Source organism: Spea bombifrons, chromosome 11 (assembly GCF_027358695.1).
Source record: "Spea bombifrons isolate aSpeBom1 chromosome 11, aSpeBom1.2.pri, whole genome shotgun sequence".
NCBI lineage: Eukaryota > Metazoa > Chordata > Amphibia > Anura > Pelobatidae > Spea > Spea bombifrons.
In genome coordinates this window covers 32148906-32164733 of record NC_071097.1, presented here as the reverse complement: position 1 = coordinate 32164733, position 15828 = coordinate 32148906, and the positions used below count along the sequence as shown (strand labels likewise).

General features: G+C 38.2%; 1 protein-coding gene across 1 annotated transcript in view; it reads left to right on the top strand.

Moving 5' to 3' along the window:
- Positions 1-15436, top strand: part of DNTT (DNA nucleotidylexotransferase) — a 73013-nt gene extending 57577 nt beyond the window's left edge. Inside the window, exon 11 of the mRNA XM_053450058.1 lies at positions 14885-15436. Within this exon, the coding sequence (XP_053306033.1) occupies positions 14885-14971 (87 nt within the window). The 3' untranslated portion in view covers positions 14972-15436. The remainder of the gene's footprint in view (positions 1-14884) is intronic.
- The last annotated feature ends 392 nt before the right edge of the window (positions 15437-15828 follow it).

Genomic DNA, 15828 nt, shown 5'->3' with positions numbered 1-15828 from the left:
ATTGGGTTGTGGTGCTTTTTTTTATTTTTATTTTTTTTAATTTTTATGTTCTACCCTTGTCCTTTTGAGATTTCAGTTATTTATAACTAAGTTGATTTTTTATCACTATCAGTAGATCCTTTTTATTACACAGCAGAAAAGGTCTTGTGGTAGAAAACATCTATTTTTTTTTCAGAGGAAATAATTTAAGGGAGAAGAAGAAGCTAGAAAAAAAAATGTCAAAACAAATATAAAAGTTCTATTTAATATTTCTGCTTATTGCGTGCTTTTTAATAACTTTAGCTGATATGAATCAAACATAACCTTTGCCTGAAACATAGGTTTTGTGAAAAGGTGCTTCCCAGTAAACACATACTATATATCTGGTAAAAAGAACATATAGTTTACATTTAAAGGGCTATTATACTTAGAATAACTCCATATGGCTCAGTGAATTTGCTTGTTTATTCATTATTTTTCACCGTATTGCATCATATTGCATCATAAGCAAAGTATGTAAAGAAAAATTGTCATCAGGCCCCATGCAATATATCAATCATTGGATGTATACATCATAAGTGAGATATAAGAACAAGATTTTGCCCTCGAGAGGCTTAGCCAAGCAGGAAAGTTCACCAAAAGGATTGTCACCTTGGGTTATTCTCGCGGTTCTTTGTCATGCTAACCTGGGTATAAGAAGGGTTAAAAATGAAATTTGCTGGTGGTGCTTACAAGGTGGACTTTGCTGGTGGTGCTTACAAGGTGGACTTACAAGGTGAAAACTCAAAACAACTTGGCACAAACCTCTTGGCAACTGGTTGAACTTACAAGAGTCATACTCCATAGGCAAGTCTTTATGGAGATTGAACTTCAAATGATTTAAGGAGCCTCTTGAATTCCAATTCAGAAGGCGTTCATCTGTCAGGGATGGTGAGTTACCGACGTTCATACCTAGTTTGTGGCTCTAACTGTTTGCAAGTAACATAGAAACCAGGGCCAAACAGGGCAAGAAAAGCGGCCCTGGCACTTTAAGAACAGTGGCCATTAAATGGCGTATGAGCAATTGGTGGCTGGATACACACAGGGGCCACGCTACGCCTTTACGTTCTCATATCGTGCGGCCCTAGTAGCCAACTGCTCACCAAAGGATCAGATCTACCACTCAGGTGGCAATAAAGGTATACCTGTCGCTCTCTTTGCCCCACCAGGGATTCGCCAGTCTGGGCCAGAAAGAACCTTTGATGGGTGACAAGAAGCAAGTCTACCCCTATACAGAAAAATTATCCATAGGAATTATTAGATACAACAAAAGCATGTGTGTGCTAATTATTACAAAGAAATATACATTGAGTATCATACCGGAAATTCTTTATTGTGAATATTGGGGTGGAATTAATTCTTGGTGTCTAAAACGCTAGCAATGAACATATTTACTGTTTAAAAAATTTTGAACTATTAGAATAAATCCCAATGATTTTAAGAAGATAGAATTCCCGTGTATACAGGCATATGATCTGTACAATAAACATCTTTCACATCACAAACACTCACACTTTTGAGAGTACGCTTGCTGTGTTGCAGCAACAATCATTTACACATTAAAATGTAGCAAATTATAAAACAGCAACAGTCACGAAAGCAGTAAAAAAAGAAAAAAAAAAAAGGAAACATTTTAAGGAACATAGAAACTAATTCTGGCAAAAAAAACCAAAAAACAATAACAAAAATTATTCTGAATTTACCCATTTATTGTAACATTGTCTAGTGCCAGTATTTGCATCTTGGATAATATCAGTCAAGGAGACTTCAAAGTTAAAAAAAAAAAACATATACTTTCCAATAATACATCCAAAATGGAATGGAAATGCAAAATATCGCAGATGCAGTGACAATGATAAAATATCAAAGATTACAATTTAATTACACAGAAACATATTGCCAAATGGGTATTATTATTGACTCTTGGAATCTTTCTTATCACTGAAACAAGATGGACGTGAATGATATTAATATTTTATAAGTATTTCATATCTCGTGTTTATGGAAATTCAAAATATAATATAAATGCAGTTCATCTTTTTTTCTGCTGTAAAAAATACATCTTGCTATTACAAAGCCACTTCTGCCTTTATGTATGTAATTATTTATGTATTATATACCGGTATATATATATATATATTATATTATATTATGTTATATTATATATTTATATGCAGTTGTGCATTATTGGTATTGTGGAAATATTATTTATAAGCATGTTTTTTAACAGCCTCCTTGGCCGATAAATCCTAATATTAAAGATATTTTGTCAGGGTAGCTAAGTTGGACAAAGGAAGGTTGTTGGGTTTATTCACTAAGGAGTTGAATGGCCAATCAATGGTTAAAACAAACCACAACACTCCCACAATATAAATAGTACAACAGACATTAAAAAAAAATTAACATCATTAACATTAACAGTCATTAATTACCAAACAAAACAGGGTTCTTAACCAATAAGAGGGGAGGGGGTGTTTCGTTACCCCCTTCTTACCCCAACCGGTGCACAATGGGGAGAGGGGTTCTAAAATAGGTCTATACCCACAGTCATCACCTGCTCAGTTATATCATTTTATTGCCATGGGTCAACCAAATGTAATGTAAGGAAGTTTTTATTTTACTGAATAGGGGGTAGATAAGCCGAACAACCTCCCAGCAGAAGGGGTAGAGGCTAATAAAGTGAGGGAATGTAAACATGCATAGTATAGGGCCAGGGGCGTCCAATCTGCGGCCCTCCAGCTGCTGCAGGACTACGTCTCACATAATCCTCAGCCAGCCCCTTAGCTAAAAGAGCATTGTGGGAGATGTAGTCCTGCAGCAGCTGGAGGGCCGCAGGTTGGACACCCCTGGTATAGGCATATGGCTCCCAAATTGAAGACAACATTAAGGACTTAATTATGGTCTGAGTCTTTACAACTGGAAAAACAAGCAGACTGGATGGGGCCAAATGGGTCTGATCTGCCGTCAAATTATGTTTCTATGACCACAATATAATCTAAAAATAGCAAAAAACACGCTTTTCGTGTAAAACGTACAATATAAAATAATCCACATGGTATAATATACCGTATCTGCTTTCAGATCGGCGAATCTCATTTGTTGTTGTATCCTTTAGCGCGTTTCTGCAGGGGCATCTGATCAAGTATTTTCCCAAGATCATTAAAAAATGAGTTAGCGGTAATCATTAATCATCCAAGACATTTGCACCCGTCAACGCTATCTTATGTGAGTACAGGAAAAACTAACTTATTAGTGGTAATGAAAATATACTTTAATTAGTGTGCGCTGGCTTTCATTAATTAAACTTTTAATAAAATGTCAAAGGGTGTTAACAGGTATTTTGGAGGAAAAAAAAAACAAACTACATTAGTAATAACGACGAAGAAATGGAATTATTATTAACAATCTAAACAGACGTTTCTGCAAAACTTAAACTCTTTGATTTTAATGGATCGGAGTCGAGTAATTAAAGTAAATGTGATGAGTGATCACATTCCGTGTTATTGTGCTGCAGACATTACCTCTTATGCTATTATATTTTTGGAAACAGCTGTTTTTGAATGGAATCTCTTCAGAGGCATACAGAGGTCCTTTATCACTCCCATCACTCCTGTGTTCCAATGGCCCTTAATCACTCCCATCACTCCTGTGTTCCAATGGCCCTTAATCACTCCCATCACTCCTGTGTTCCAATGGCCCTTAATCACTCCCATCACTCCTGTGTTCCAATGGCTCTTTATCACTCCCATCACTCCTGTGTTCCAATGGCCCTTAATCACTCCCATCACTCCTGTGTTCCAATGGCCCTTAATCACTCCCATCACTCCTGTGTTCCAATGGCCCTTAATCACTCCCATCACTCCTGTGTTCCAATGGCTCTTTATCACTCCCATCACTCCTGTGTTCCAATGGCCCTTTATCACTCCCATCACTCCTGTGTTCCATTGGCCCTTTATCACTCCCATCACTCCTGTGTTCCAATGGCTCTTTATCACTCCCATCACTCCTGTGTTCCAATGGCCCTTTATCACTCCCATCACTCCTGTGTTCCATTGGCCCTTTATCACTCCCATCACTCCTGTGTTCCAATGTTCCTTTATCACTCCCATCACTCCTGTGTTCCAATAGCTCTTTATCACTCCCATCACTCCTGTGTCCCAACGGCCCTTTATCACTCCCATCACTCCTGTGTTCCAATGGCTCTTTATCACTCCCATCACTCCTGTGTTCCAATGGTCCTTTATCACTCCCATCACTCCTGTGTTCCATTGGCCCTTTATCACTCCCATAACTCCTGTGTCCCAACGGCCCTTTATCACTCCCATCACTCCTGTGTCCCAATGGTCCTTTATCACTCCCATCACTCCTGTGTTCCAATGGCTCTTTATCACTCCCATCACTCCTGTGTTCCAATGGCCCTGTATCACTCCCATCACTCCTGTGTTCCAATGGCACGTTATGTTCGCTGATCCAAGTTTAAGTTTAAAAGACTAATTGATTGTTAGAATATATATATATATACTGTATTATATAAATAACATGGTAAATAACATTATATAACATGGTACTAAAATGAATACAATCCAGCTCCATTTAGAATCTCTAAACATAAACCCTGTATTTGTTTAGCATAATACTAAATCATTTGAGGAGAGGAAGCCTTATTGCTCCCTTCTGAGATTTTTAAAGCGACTCCCCTGTAGCTAAACCCATTTATATTTTTACAGTTTTGTATATTCTTGTACAATATTTTACCGTTCAGCACACAGCTTTGAAAAACAGAGAGGGGTCTAAGTTCAGACTTTATAGCCATTTATTTTTCTCGTTTTTTCCCCTCAAAACCATCCTTAGGCTTAACGAAAGATAGCTTTTGGCTGACAGTGTAAATTACATTTAATAACTAAGAACTCTTCATGCCCGTGAGAGCACATACTTTCTTCTCCAGATCTTATTTGAAATTCCCTTTAAATCTGCTTTGGCCATATTAACACAGTGTATCATTACTTTACAGCCGATGTGCTCCCGAAGACTTTCATTTGACTAAGAGTATCATGTGAAATATGCTTTGACTGATAAAAATAAGCTTGTACCAGCAAGGAAACGGCAGTGCTCCATTACTTAAAGTGCCTTCTGCTTGAAAATAAATAAATAAATAAATATTTCCATAGGTCTTAAAATGGTCAAAGTTTGTAATTCCATTTATACAATAAAATAAGCAACGCAAATGTGCTTACAAACATGGAAACAATTATCTTCTTGTTCATTGCCTTATTGACCTTCTCCTTCATACCTTCTCTCCCCTGTTGTTAAGTTGCTGATTGTTATTGATTGGTTCAGCCAGCCATTGATGAGTCAGAAGAAGAGAGAGAACCTCCTCTTAGGTATGATTGTCTTCTCACTTTTGCCACCGATCTCAGCTTCTGTCATCTAAAATAATGCATTTTTTAACTAGATATTTCCAAAGCCAATTACGCTGATAGAAACCCAAAAAGTAGAACTTATGGGTAGTTTTCGTTCATGAGTTTAGATATGCTATAGGTTGTGAGGGTCCCCTGTGAGTGTCCCACCAAATAATGGCTTTGGACTGTTTTATAGGGTGTGTGATTAGCACTGACTATCTTTCTGAAGTCTGGCCAGGCCTGACTGTGGCTGTCATGGTGGCCCTGGCACTTTAAGGCTTGTGTGCGCCTAATGGCATAGGTGCGCGAATGGTTGGATATGCGCGGCCTGATGCTAAGTCTTTATGCTCACATGGCGTGTGGCCGGGCATATCCAACTGCTGGCCGATCTAGATCGAGTCGAGTGTGTGGCAATGTTGGCCACTGGCCAGTCTCTGTCTGAAATAATTCAATTTTGTTGCCAATTACTTACACTTTAAGTAGAATTGCTTGGCTCTGCCTGCATCCTCATCATCGGTGCAGAAGAGCGGTGATCTGTTCTATTTTAGAGTTTTGGTTTGTCGAGTACATTCAGTCCGAATGTGGATGATTCAGTAAACACTACTTTGGTGTCTGCTTTTTTGTTGAATTGTAGATATTATTAGAGTTGAAATTGTAAAGTGCCCAAGTCTACAATTTCTCCGCATGCACAGAGATGATGTCGGGGAGGGGGTGCACTTGTCAACTTCATATGTTCCTTCTTTACTTTTTTTCTATAATGGAAGTGTGGGAAGCAGGGATAATGCTGGTCAATGTGTATAGAGCAAAACTATATACTAAAATAAATAAGCACCAGCTGATCTTGTTGCTTTTACAAGAAGGTCCCTACATAGAATATTCTTATATTGTTGGTTTTCTATCAGAGATTTAGTCAACCATTATGCGGAACAATTCCAGGAGGCGAAACTCACCAGAGTTGGCCATCACTAATGAAAAATACGCAGGTCAAGTTTCGCTTTTGCTCATGGTTTAGTGGATAATCTTTGCTGGACTGATGCCATATGGGGTTCAGTTGGGAAAAGGGTACGAGAATAACAGAAAATAATTTATGATTTTTCCTGAAACATTCTAGAGGAACATGTATGGACCTGCAGTGTCCAAGCTCTCCCCCAAACAATGGTTACGCCAATGTGTAACCCATCAATGGAAATGTCCCATTATAACAGAGTGTCTACGTACCCGAAACATGCGCCTTTAATAAAAGACTGTCTAATTCTGTAAATCCTATCTTCCTTAGAGAAAAAAAACACAACACTATAAAAATAAATAATACAGCATCTTGGCCAAAACAGCACCGCGTCGCAGGTGTGTAGGACTGAGCGTAGAGTGTGTGTTGAAATTGTATTCTACAAAAAAAAACATGCATCTTTAGCACATTACCAGCAGCTCTTTTATTTGTCGCTGGGGATCTGTGCCGTATGAATAACTATTGCATTTCTCGGGGCTATAAGGATATGAGAAAGTTATTATTTATGATCCGGGAGTTCAAATTGCATCTTGTAAATTAAAATGCCGGAGTTATTCTAACAGTCCAGAAGTAGGTTGGATCCCTCGAGTGTCAGAGGTGAGAACAATGCATTGCCCCGTGTTGTTCATTCATTTGCCAAAGAGAATGTTTTTGAATGTGGACATTTCTAATTTGCTTTATTAATAGAACTATAGATCCCAAACTTCTTGAATCGGTCGGGGCTTTCCCTCTAGCACCACTTGTTTCTCCTACAGAGCTCCTCAAACCTTCTACAAAACCATAAATCTTCATCGTCTTCGAGATCTCTGATAATATCTGCCGGTATTGCTGTAAATATAAATGTTGTCCACGACATACTTGAACACATAAGAAATTTCTTGCTTGCTTGCTTGCTTGCATGTACATTTTAAAGCCTCTCCGGCAGCAAATATCGTAGCGTTCTATGGAGTGGCTTGAGCGTAGATGGAGGCCAAGCTTGGAGATGGCCCTGATTCTGGTGACGTTGGAATACTAAGTTAATGATAAGCCAAGCTATCAAAGAATACATATGAAATTAAAGAGATGAAAGTAAGGGGGGAGTGGAAGAGAAAAAAACAGCATTCCATTATATATTATTTTATATTTAACCATACGATTCTCTGGCTACTTGTGTCAAAAGCAGGGCTTTACAGCTCTTTACATGGTTACGACTTGAGGTCAAACTCAATCCTTTTGGTAGCATCCCTATTGCTTTATGTACACTTCATAGGTCTAGCGGTAGGTAGAGCACTTGAGCTAACCGATGATGCGATGGCTCATCTTAAATAATGGTTGGATGACTTTTATAACTAAAACCTCATATTTATTTCCTTTTTTTTTATTTATTTTCTTCCTGCAAACATAATTAAAGATTAAAAAAAAAAAATACTGAAAAATACCATTTAAAAGAACAGACAATTGCCAGAAAGAATGAATCAATGCTGAAAAGGAGCGTGTAAAACATAGAAGGTTGCCGTTAATAGCTGAAAATTGATATTTTTCACATTCTAAAATTATTTAAAGCAGATCTGCCACTTTTCTCAAATCCTGCATTTTTTGGTTCTATAGAATAAATAATTACATTACTATATTTCCCATTAGGTTATCCCTATAAAGTTGCTGATTGTCTGTGATTGGTCCAGGTTGCCTCTGTTTGGGCAGGGAGAGGAGAAAGCAGAAGACTCCAGGACTGGAAATTGATTTTTCTAATACTAACTGTACCATATTTGACTTTTTTTGCCCCAAAAGGCATGATCTATAAGCAGCTTCCATAAGTGATTTAAGTTATAGTGAAAGCCGTAACCATGGCAATTTTGCTTTAATACTAACATTTCCGGAGATTTTCTCTCTCAGGCATATCTCGTACCGGCTCTTTTCTATATAACCGATCCTGCTATTGAAACATTTGTGACACGGAATCTTTAATTATAGAAATTACACGCATTCTCTTTTTCCATTCAGCTTGTTATAGTCTGACACGCGCACACAATGACTTGTAATTTTATACAAGGAGGATTTGCAGTCCACACATTCAGGAATCTGTAGTGAAAGCAATTAATTTAAATTATACAGCAAATTTCAGCTATCCAAGCATGCACAAAGGCATTCATTAGACATGTAGAATAGTTATTTTGAATACAAGGTTTATGGGCAATTTGCCCTATGGAATGTGTATAACCACTTCTATAAACGTATGATGGATTCGGGGAAAAAAATCTATATTATATAAAAAAACACAGGTTTTATTGTTACAGGTGTTATTTCTCATTTCTTCGTCATATTTGATAACCCTTTTGAGCAGCGCCCCCTGTTTGACAAGACAGGACTGACAGGCACATAAGTCTTGTTACAGCCCCCTGCATTGCGAGTGGGGGGCAAGTCCAATGGTGGCCCCCACCGGCGGTTCCACAAGACCCCTCTCCCCCACTAAGGCCATGCAGACCGTTGGGCCGGCGGGCCATGATCCTTCGGGTCCAGCACGCTGACTGGGTCTGACTGTCAGTATATGATGTCATTTCATAGGTGATGTTGTCATCACCGGCCAGTGGACCATCCACCCCAAGCCAAAAAAGGTAGGGTGTGTTTGTGTGTTACTGGGGGTTGATGTGTGTATGTATGTTAGCATGTTAGTGTGTGTTTGTTTACTATATGTCAGTATGTGTGTGTGTGTGTATGAATGTCAACATGTTACAACATAACATAAAGAACTACCCACTGGTAAAAAAAACACATTATAACCAAGACTTTACTGCGGCTCTCAGAGCCTAATCTTTGACGCTTGTAATATAGCATGTCCAGGGTTGTACAAAACGACTAACTTGAACATATAATTATAGAGAAACTCTTAGTTATTGATTTCCAGTTTGTCCCGAAAAGAACAGAGCGTTTCATAGACTCAATGTGTGTCCGCCAAAGCTCTGAATGTAAATATATATACCGTTACTTTGGAGAGAAGAAGTTGTTCTATGCATTCATTGATTTGCAACACTTTACAGCATGCGAAATGTAGAGGTTAGAAATCCTTTGCCTCGGAGCACAAAATACTCAATGCCAATGGAAGACCCAGATTACGGTATTGATTTCCAGCTGACCTCTCGCTGCCACAATTATCCACCTCTCACAGCGTTCAGAATTCAGGAATACCGCTTGGAATCTGTGAGAAAACCATGAAAGCTCACAAAGCAGCCCTTTAGATTAAAGTTATCCACGTGCGCTCTAATTATTATTACTTTAGATATCGGCAGTACTGCGCTCTAAAACCCATTAAAGGGGAAGGGATAACCAATATTTTTTTTAGGGATAAGAATAATGAACTAGGTTTGCGTCACAGATTCTGTATAAGAGATTGGCTATTTGCTAATGTGTCAATTATATGTGGCATCGTGAAAAGCTTCTATAAGCGCATGCATCCAGACATACATGTGCATATATCATTGTGCACACGCAGACAAGGTGCTGGAAGTTAGCCTTACCGTTCAGATGAATTTCTCCCTTGCAGATGGATTCAGCACCCAACTACGTGCCCTCCTCAACATTTATGGTGCCCGATTTTCAGGACACTTCTGTTGGAGTGAGGGTAATTAGACGTGGGGTTGGAGGTAGGATGGGGTAGGGTTGGTGTTGGGGCAGGGTTGGGCCACTTGCCTCTCTTCCATGTCCAACTGCTTCCCGGTGCGAGGCTGAAATGCACCACTAGGTGGCCACGTGGGATTAATGACAGGGGTCAGGGGCGGATTAAAAATGGGGAAAATGGGCTACTTGCCCCAGGGCCCCTGCTGTCAATGTGTAATTTCTGTGCAGTGACATATATATATATAGGACTCCTTGTAACACTGTTGCCCCAGGGACCCACCAATGTCAAAGCTTGCTGGGCCAGTCAGCTCCCCACTAGCCCATGAGCCCCACCAAGACAGTACAGAGTGATAATGGCCACAAATTAGGACTGCCTCCCGAAAGGCTGGATGGTTGGAAGCTACTTAATAATGCAAGCCCCTGTGAAACAGGCTGGGTTGTTGGTTAGGAAGGTTAGCGCCATTCTATTCAACCAACAGAGTGAATTTAAAGGGAATGCCCAACCAGTTTTGTATCATTAGTATCAATTTAAGGATTTATCAAAAATATATTGATTTTTAAAAATATATTGTGCTGTTTTCTTTTTTTAGACGCAGTTCTCGTTTTGGTGTAATAAAATATCTTCAGTCTACTGACCATTAGCTGTTTCTACGCGTTCTGTCCCTTTTATCTTTAGATAAAGGAAGTTTATCGGAATAAAATAAGATAAAACCATTTTTTTCCGTTGCCATAAGCTCGAGGAGAATTTGTTTCCCCTTTAACACTTTTATAATTGAACGCAGCATTAGGAACATCAATCCTTGTTCTACCCAAACAATTCCCAGAAAGGATTATTTAATCATGTACAATTTTGCATTATTCATTAATTTTCAGATAATTCAAAAAATAAAATAATATCAGCAAATATTGAACATGACGGGTAATTGTTTGCTATGCTTGTATTTCAGACAAAGCGTGCATTTTTCTAATGACACTTTATTATGAATTAATAATAACAATAATTAATAATAATAATTATAATAATAATAATTTTATACTGTTTTTCTCTTACTTGACACTTGTCATGCTGAAGGTGTTCATTAGTTCAACTTTTAGTCTGTGATTGAAGCTGGTTCAATAACAAACTTCTGTCTGGACATTGCTATGCAGGGCTCGACTGGCGATGAAGAGGTGGCCATGGCGCTTTAAGGCTGGTGGCCACTTGATGATGTCAGTGTGGACGACGGCCGGATATGCTAAATGTTTATGCCCACATAGCATGGGGTCAGGCATATCCAGCCAGCGGCTTCACACTACGGCATCCATTCTGTAGGGTGAGTATGTGGCGCTGTTGGCCAACAGTTGGCATTTGCCCAGTATGCCGGTTGGCCAGTCTGGGCCTGTTGTTCGTTATCACATTGCCGGCTTGTATTAGTAGCCACTAAATATATTTACTTTCAAAAAATTTTGGGAAAAAAAACAAATCTTACAACAACCATTAAATGCCGCTAATGTCACAGTCTGATATCTAAAAAGTCATTAACGATGACATTAAAGAAGTCACATGCGCAACACAGAAACTGAAAGTTGAAGATGGCACTTATCAGTTATTTGAGATTTTTTTCCCACCGTAGCTTTTGTCGCATGCTGGGTCTAATCAGAAAATCTAAGATTCCTGAGTTGCTCTCCATTTGGACGCAGCAGCAACCGGGAACCAAAAAACCAGAGTCCCAGTGAACATCTTTTTATATATATTTATAAGAACGTTTGACGTTCCCTCTGAACACTCGACTTTCGGTGTTTTTGCTAACTATAGGTTGAGTCATATATATTTTTTAAATGTTTTAAGTAAAAAGCACAATGGAATAAATCTAAGTGGCTCAAAGTTTAAGCATTCAGTATGAATATGAAATATACCTATGATGTATCTATCTAGATATGATTTATCTATTTTTATCCTTTGGAGCAGCTACCAAAATGTAAGGCATACATACGTAGCATGCCAATAAAATGGGGGTTACATTTAAAAAAATATTTCGATGCACAGTTTGTTACATGGTTTTTCTCACAGTCAATGGAATGGTTCCGATCAGCAGGAAGAGTCGTTGGGATGTTCGTTTTTCGTGTAAAACCACCAATATGTCTACCTTGGAAAGAGGAATAACAAGATAACCCAGAATTTACAAATATCCCATGGAAAATGTCTGCATGGAAGGGGTTTACTAATGTAATGTTCTGGTCCAAGCCAAGTAGGCAGAAATACCTGGGAACTCTCTGGATTTGACCAAGAGTCTCTGGATGAAGGCCTGCTTCCCCGGGTTTCAAGGTCATTTTCCTCTTTCTCCAGTATGGGAGGGGAGCAGCATGTGGCCCTGCCTGCTTTTTGACCATGTCCCCTCTACTCTTCACTGCTTCTGCCCAGTTTCCTCCCATTACTGGCTGTCTGGGGCAATCTCCACCCCTGCATGTGGTTAACTACACCCCTTCATGGGGCTAGTCCCTCCCTCTACACAAGGTCACTCCCCCAAAAGAGGGAGAGCTCCAGGTAAACTATCATAAGAAGTCCCCAGGAATGGTGGCAGGTAATTGGAGTGGCAGCCTCTAAACTCCCACAAAACTGGGGGCAAGTTGCCCTGATGATTGATCAGACTCCCCGATGTGCATCTGCCCCAATGGGCCAGTTGGGACTTGGCATGGTCTCCATAGCCTTATCCCAGCACCACATGAGTGGACCGCCATATCCAAACACTCGCTATAAAGAAGGCTGTCTTCAGAGTTAAGTGTCGGGGACACTGCTCTGGATGAAGTCTACGACAGGGTAAAAAATACACACAACACCGGTTAGAACACGATGGAATGTCCAACAATGACAATTGGAGATGGCATTTATGGCCTATGCTCTAAAGCTTTGTTTCTGTTATTGTTCATATAAGCTGATTTTACATAAGAGACATAGTATAAGTTATTAATTCCAATAATTATTCAGTTTGTTCATGTGGCTAACAACATTTCTAAATTATGAGTTATGGAAACATTATAAACAGAATGAAATATTTATAGTACGTTATTAAGCAATCAATCTCAATCTCATTTAGAGCCATGATTAGAACGTACGTATCATGTAGTAAAAGCGGCAGTGTCCAGGCTTTCATTGCTTCTGGTTTATTATTGATTATTGATGTCAACAAAAATATAGAAGATTACAAATCAGACAGCAATTCCTTTCTGTACGACTGTCTTACACTAAGTGTAATTAACGATACGGTTTTTCTGCCACAAAACCTCTATTTACCAGTTATTTAAATATCAGAACTGATTAGCTCAGAGAAGGCAAAGGAGCTTCTTTAAAGTACTTTACATCAGCTTGATTGATGTTGATTGGAGCTCATCTAAAAGAATTTTGAATAGAACAGAATGGCCGTAAATAAGTAACTTAAAGTACTTAAAGAGTATGTGTTCCAAAAAAAAGTTTTTGAAAAAAAATTGGTTATTGGCACTAATACATATTTGAAAAAAATAGTAGAAGAAAAGAAACATGTTTACATTTACATAAATGTTATAATACAAAATGTTATAATATTGGGCTTTACTGATAATGTGTACAATTTTCTTTTTTAACAAAAAATATGAAATTAAAGTCTCATGATTTGATCAAGTTAGGCAAATATGGAAAAAGTTGATATTATTTTTTCAAACCCGAACCAAAATGAATTCTAAATATTTTTGCTCTTTTTCTCTATCCGTTTTTTAAAATGTTAATTTAAAAAAGTAGTGAAGAATTGTAAGGGATATTTATTTTATTGACCAGTTTATAATAATTCCGTCTAGAGAGGGATCATGTTACTTAAATGGTGTTTATATCATACATGATGTCAATACACACTACTTTAGACGCTATCAAACCCAAGTAAGCCATTTTTAAGGTTCCATTGAAGGCAATCTCAACTTATTCGTGGTCCAGCCTATTCCAAACTCCATCGGTTTTGTCTATTGTCCCGTCTGTTCTTATGGAGAAGTAGCTAGGAATGAGTAAGAGACTCCCAGTACGAAGCAGAGAGATGGAACTCAGAATAAAGGGATATTATATAGTTACACTTTGAATTCTCTATCTACAACTTTCTGTCTTGTCTACAAATAAAACGTTTGTAGAGCTACTACAAAAATGTTTATGGAGAAATGCATTAGAAAAATGTTTCATGTTATATTTCATTTATTACATTATTGTATAAATGAATAATTTCATTTATTACATTTATTGTTTGTGAATGCTGGTTTAGATAAAATAGATACATCCCCTCGGCCACCACCACTAACAATCTCTATCCTGGCATTCTTTTAGGGGGCAGTAGAAGGAGTAGTAGAGCCAGATACATGTTGGAGACCTCTGGTGTTGATCACTTTTCTCTTTATATTTACATTATTAACAAAGGTCTAGTGGTCAGAGCCCCTTTATTCAACCAGTGCCAAATGGGCAGAGATGACTTTCAGCAGGATCATGATTGGTCAAGGATAGCTTTTATGAATCGGAAACATCTATAGGACATCACTGGGACATCACTGGTTTACCATGAGCACCATGATGGTCCACAGATTATGTTGGGCGTGACATCATACACATGCGACGCCACAGAAAAGAGCACCCTAGGACCCACATAACGCTGCATGAAAACCCAGACTGACATGACCTGAGACAATTTGTTTCATAGACATCCATATCTTCAGGGGAGAACCTTATGCCACACAACTTTAGAATCTCGATTTAATACACAAATGTATCTGTTGTGAACAAAACAATTCATTTCCATTTGTGATATTTCCTTAGGTTCCCTTCAGTGCCTGAGAACATTTATATATTCTTACTGCATCTCATCTGTTAACTCTTGTTTTTCAGAATGTTTTCCTCAAAGCGAACACAGAAGAAGACATTTTTGGCCACCTTGGACTTGATTACCTGGAGCCTTGGGAAAGGAACGCGTAGACAGATACTGTTGAATTTTGTGATAGGTATATATTTAACTTTCTTAGTAGATATCTCATCAACATAAGCAGATAGTAGATACATTTAATAGCCTGGCATCAGCACACATTCATGTTAAATGCAATATTTAGATGTTTTAGCCTAGTTTTACCCATTTAAAAGCCTAGCAATAGCACGCATTCATATACCAAGGCAGATGAACCGATATATTCACATGACATCAGCATTACTGCATAGTGTATACACTTAGATGCATTTAAAAGTTTGGCAATACCACACATTTAGAATCAATAGCTTTATTACCATAACTCTTTCTATTCTTGCAACATTTTAATTCAGAGTTAGAAAAACAGCATTATGAGCAAATGCAATCGCAAGTTTGGGTTATTGAAGAATACGCGTGATGAGAATGTCAAAGAAACCTGTTACTTCACTGTTGCAATAAATAAAGGCATTTTTAAGTAATTTAATCCATTGGGCATGTGTGTGTGCGTTTTTTTTTTTACCGTACCAGAAAAGAGAAAGCAGACTTCTTAAAAACATTCAAAACTAACAAAAGAAACTTGTTTAGTGATGCAGATAACACTAGTCACACCATACAGTATTATATACACACTCTAACACAAATGCTAACACCATATACTCACGCTAACACCATACACTAACACACATACTTTGCAGCCACAGAGTAATAAGCACTCACTCTAACACCATACACATACACATACACTCACACACTTACTCGCTAGAGTAAGTCTTCTTTTCTGGTGTGAAATTCTATGCTTTTGTGTATATCCTGGTACAAAGGTTGAAAAAGATGGAATGGTTACATTGCAGGAATATTTATTGGTTGCTAC